General features: G+C 46.8%; 1 protein-coding gene across 1 annotated transcript; it reads right to left on the bottom strand.

Annotated features, from left to right (window-relative positions):
- Positions 1-2,017: 2,017 nt before the first annotated feature.
- Positions 2,018-3,838, bottom strand: LOC116839306 (olfactory receptor 51G2-like). Its single transcript, XM_032805162.2, has 2 exons — positions 2,970-3,838; positions 2,018-2,060 (listed from the first exon to the last, which is right to left on the bottom strand). Exons 1-2 carry the CDS (start codon positions 3,836-3,838, stop codon positions 2,018-2,020), a joined length of 912 nt encoding a protein of 303 aa, XP_032661053.1.
- Between the last annotated feature and the right edge of the window lie 556 nt (positions 3,839-4,394).

Raw genomic sequence — 4,394 nt, 5'->3', positions numbered from 1 at the left:
TCTTCGAGCTGAGAACAACATCCTATTCATGTTTAACGCTTATCACCAAGCAGGTCCGAAGGGACACTTCACTCTCTTTCCTTTGGGTTTTTGTGACCAGAGCTATAGAGTCACCCCCAGCCTCCTTAAAACTAGTAGGTTGATTGGAAAACAGCACAAAGCAATAGAGAAAATTGTTTCAAAATAACAAGCAGCTGTCACACGTCTACACTCATCTATCTCACATCTCACTACGAGCTAAGTTAGACAAGGTTTGCTCTGGAGATACAGAAACAGAACTGGCCCAACTTACATTCTTTTGGGAAGCCAAGGAGCTCTTGGGACCTATCCTAGTTTCCCTGTGTCTCTGAGAGCATCTTCCCAACTGTTTGCCATTTTCTTTTGGAATCAGACTTTGCTGAAACCTGTATGAGCCTGGGCCCAGTCACCATAGTGCTCAGCTGTGTCTGTATTACTGGGCCAAGGTGTGAAGCTGACCTTTGCCCTCAGACTGCTTTCTGTCATCTAAGATAATGCCCCTGTGGCCGTTGCTCCACTGTTTGACAATGAGATTCTTCAGCCTCTATGTCTTGAAAACACCATTCTGGTGACTGTCCAAAACTCCTGGTGACCCCCTGACACTCCAACATTCTCATCAGAAATCCACTACTTACCCCTCACTGTCACAATGAGTACCCTCACATCTGCCACAGACACCAAGATACTGGAGTCACATGCTTCCCAGAAGCCAGTTGTCACAGGAGACTGTGGTAAAAAATCTCAGTGGCTTTGCACTGTGGAACCTTGACATAGTCCTGATCTTACGGTATTAGCACCTTGAGTGTATTTATCCTCCTGCCACTTCTGTGAGGCAGGGCAGGGCTATCATCCACCTGTGCAGAGGCTCAGAGACAGCCAATGGCTTGCCCATGGTGACACACGACACAGGAATCAAACCTAACTCTGTTGAGTCACAGAGCGGTGCCAAGGCCACAGGACCAGACTTCCACCTATCTGAGCATTAAGAGGTCCAGCTGGGGTCTCTTGTGCACTGCAGAAAGCAGGAACTCTCTATAGTACTCCTGGAGGTATGTCCTAGGGTGAGGGACATGAGCTGGGGGCTGCTCTCAGACCCCACAGCCACCTGTCCAGGGCAGCAGGAGGGTCTTGGTCTCTGCACAGTGAGTTTGGCTCCCTGGGAAGCTCTTACCACGCTCCAGCTCTGGCTTCGGGCCTGGAGAGGGAGAGGAGACTCGGGTAAAGAGGAGGAGCAGGGGGTGGGCTTTGGGGGAAGGGATAGGGAAGAGGGAGTGGTCTGGGGGGAAGAAGAGGGGCAGGGACTGTGTCAATGTGGAGACGTGGCTCCTGTACATGTTCTGCTTTTGCCTTTGGAAAAGGTGGTCACCCTACACTGAATGGGCTGGACTGGGAGAGGAGCTAGCTGTGCCTGTGATGGGGAGCGGATTCCCTTTTCTAACCCTTTGCATTGCTAGGGCAGCACAAACAGAGGGAGGAGGAGGGAATCTGGGCCTGAGTCTCTTGACAGGACTCCGGTGTGTCAGACCCTCACTCACACACGCAGCTGTGCTCTGCTTCAGTGAGGAGCGGGCTTAGTAGGTGTGTGGTGTACAGAGCCATCAGCGTGGGGGTGTGGATGTTCTGTCTGAATGGCTTCTCCTGGGGCTCCCACATTAATCATGTCTCTGACACGACTCAGTCACAAGCACCTGACTGAAGGCGTGAGGGAAGGGTAGATGCCCGTACAACTTGAACAGCTCCTGTCCACCGTTGCTGCAGCCGTCATGGATCAGGCAGCACCCAAAGCGCTCAGGAAGGGCNATACATAGTACAGTGGAACACATTGTAACAATGCTTATCCCAGCACTTCAAAACACTCAGCCTACTACTACTGATGATAAGGTGAGAACTGTAATTGCCCTAAGAGGAGTGTGTTGCTATCTGCGGTAGTACCAACGTAAAACGGTCAAACTACTAAGACTCAATCATAAAATTACATTCCTCAGTCATGGCCCCAGGTCTAAGATTCCCAAGTCCACCATAGGGAACTAAAAACAATTGGAAAATAAAATCTGTCCATCAGTCTTACGAGGGAATGTGCGAGGGAATATGGGACAGTTGTCGCATTATGAATGGTAAAGTAAGGTGACCATATAACAGCGTTTAGCCCACTGGCTCATCTTCAGTCCAGGCACTATGCTTTTCAGGGATGATGAGTAAATGTGGGGAAATGTAGTTGAAAGAAGGCCTAAGATTTGAGGATCTTTAGCAGAGGCCTCGTATGAGGCCTGAGGCCCAGACTAAAGTATTCAAAACTTTGTGGTTATAAAGCAAAGTTAAGTTGTGAGCAAGAAGCAGTCCCAGCTCACAGAATCTTGCATGAACAAGACTGACATTGCAGAAATACACATTTTTAAGTAGTGGTAGACACAATATATACACTCAAACAAATTCCAGAAAGGTGGTGCCAGAACACCCCGCTACTAATCACATTCCCCATAGACAACAGGAGCATTCTGACTCATCTTAAAGATAAGGTCAAGATAACAGCACGATGGACAGAGATGTTTTAATCGAAACAACATGTATAAGGTAATGGGTGGCCCCTGGTTACGTCAGTGGTTGCACCCTGATATGTCAGGGGTGATACATAACTTGTCTGTGTCTGTGTATAAAGATGTATCCAGAGGCAGTGTCTTTGTCTGGCTGAGGAGAGAATGGAAGGTCCCACCATTCACTGACTCGGTCCCTTGTCATATGCATACATGTATTGAGAGGGTTTGTAGCTCATCCATTTTGTATTTCAGTCAAGCAGGTTTTCCAGCCTTCTGGAGCAGGAGGTGGCTTTTGGGGTTTTATTGCTTTTACTGTTTGAGTAGCAAGCCCCATGAAGATTAGATTAACATCGTCCTTGCCCTCTTTTACAGTAACGGCTTGTTTGATACACATTTTTGAGAAATATATGATTATTNTTCATCAGGGGTGGAATGAGAAGGTAGACATAGCTCAGGAGAATCTGAAGCAGGTGAATAGAGCTGTTTCCGAATCTATGTATCACAGTCAAGCTTATCTCTGGTGTGTAGAAGATCAGGACGACGCAGAGGTGGGAGACGCAGGTGTTCAGGGCCCTGAGGCACTCTGCAGGGGACAAAGCGCTCAACACTGTTTTGAGGATCATCACATAAGAGAGTAAGATGAGCAGCGAGTCCAGCCCCATAATTAAGAGTGAACCAGACAAGCCATAGATGCTGTTGATTGTGATGTCTGAACAAGCCAGCTTCATGATGTCCTGGTGCAGGCAGTAGGAATGGGAGAGGACATTGGCTCGACAGTACTGGAACCGTTTCAGAAGAAGGGGGAGTGGCATTATTACGGTTACTCCTCTTAGCACACACATCAGTCCCATCTTGACTATTCTCGGTGGGGTTAAGATGGAAGCATATCTCAGTGGGTTACATATGGCGATGAAGCGGTCAAAGGCCATCAACAAGAGCACGGAGGATTCAATGCATTGAAGCGAGTGGATAAAAAACAACTGGGTAAAACAGGCATCAAGGCTGATCTCCCTAGAATTAAACAAGAATATGCCCAGTATCGTTGGCATGGTGGATATCGATAAGCCAAGGTCTGTGATCGCCAACATGGAAAGGAAAATATACATGGGCTCATGGAGGCTTGGATCTGTTTTTATAATGAACAGAATGACTGAATTTCCTATTATTGAAATAACATACATTAAACAGAAGAGGATAGAAATCCAGAGATGGACATCTTCCTGCCCTGGTATCCCAGTGAGAAGGAACACTGCAGAGTTGAATTTGGTGTCATTGACAGCTGACATAATGTCTTGGGCAGGCACAGGGAGTTTTGAACTTTAGTTTCTGAAAGGAGAAATAACAGGAGACGGTATGACACTTAGTGAGACATCTTTCTGCTCTCAGTGCATGTCTAGAGACTCCCAGGAGCTCAAGGAAGATGAGTAAAAAGATAGTCTTGGATTTACACCACCAATAGGAAGATAGACACTGCCAGACTGGATCAGAACTGGAGTCTATATAGGCCAGTATCCAATGGCCAGATCCAGATTCTTCAGAGAACACATGGCAAGTGCATGTCCTGGATTGAAGCTATTTATAAATGTATATGCCTCTTTCTAGCACGTGGGATAAATTCTTAGGACCAGGTTCTGAATTCAATATCATTTACTTCAACACTATTACTCAAGATTTACATGTGTAAATTCGATCAAAAATGGACTCTATTAACTTTCCCTTACAAAACCTTCCCAGTGATACACTTTGACTCCCAAGAATCCCCTCAAGAGGAGCTGAAGTGTTTTACCTGGCCAATCTGACTGAATCCAGAGAGTTCGACCATCCTACTAGCCGCTTTTCATT

The sequence above is a fragment of the Chelonoidis abingdonii genome, unplaced genomic scaffold (assembly GCF_003597395.2).
Source record: "Chelonoidis abingdonii isolate Lonesome George unplaced genomic scaffold, CheloAbing_2.0 scaffold1714, whole genome shotgun sequence".
Classification (NCBI taxonomy): Eukaryota; Metazoa; Chordata; order Testudines; family Testudinidae; genus Chelonoidis; species Chelonoidis abingdonii.
The sequence above is the reverse complement of the archived record's forward strand: the minus strand, read 5'-3'. Positions and strand labels throughout refer to the sequence as shown.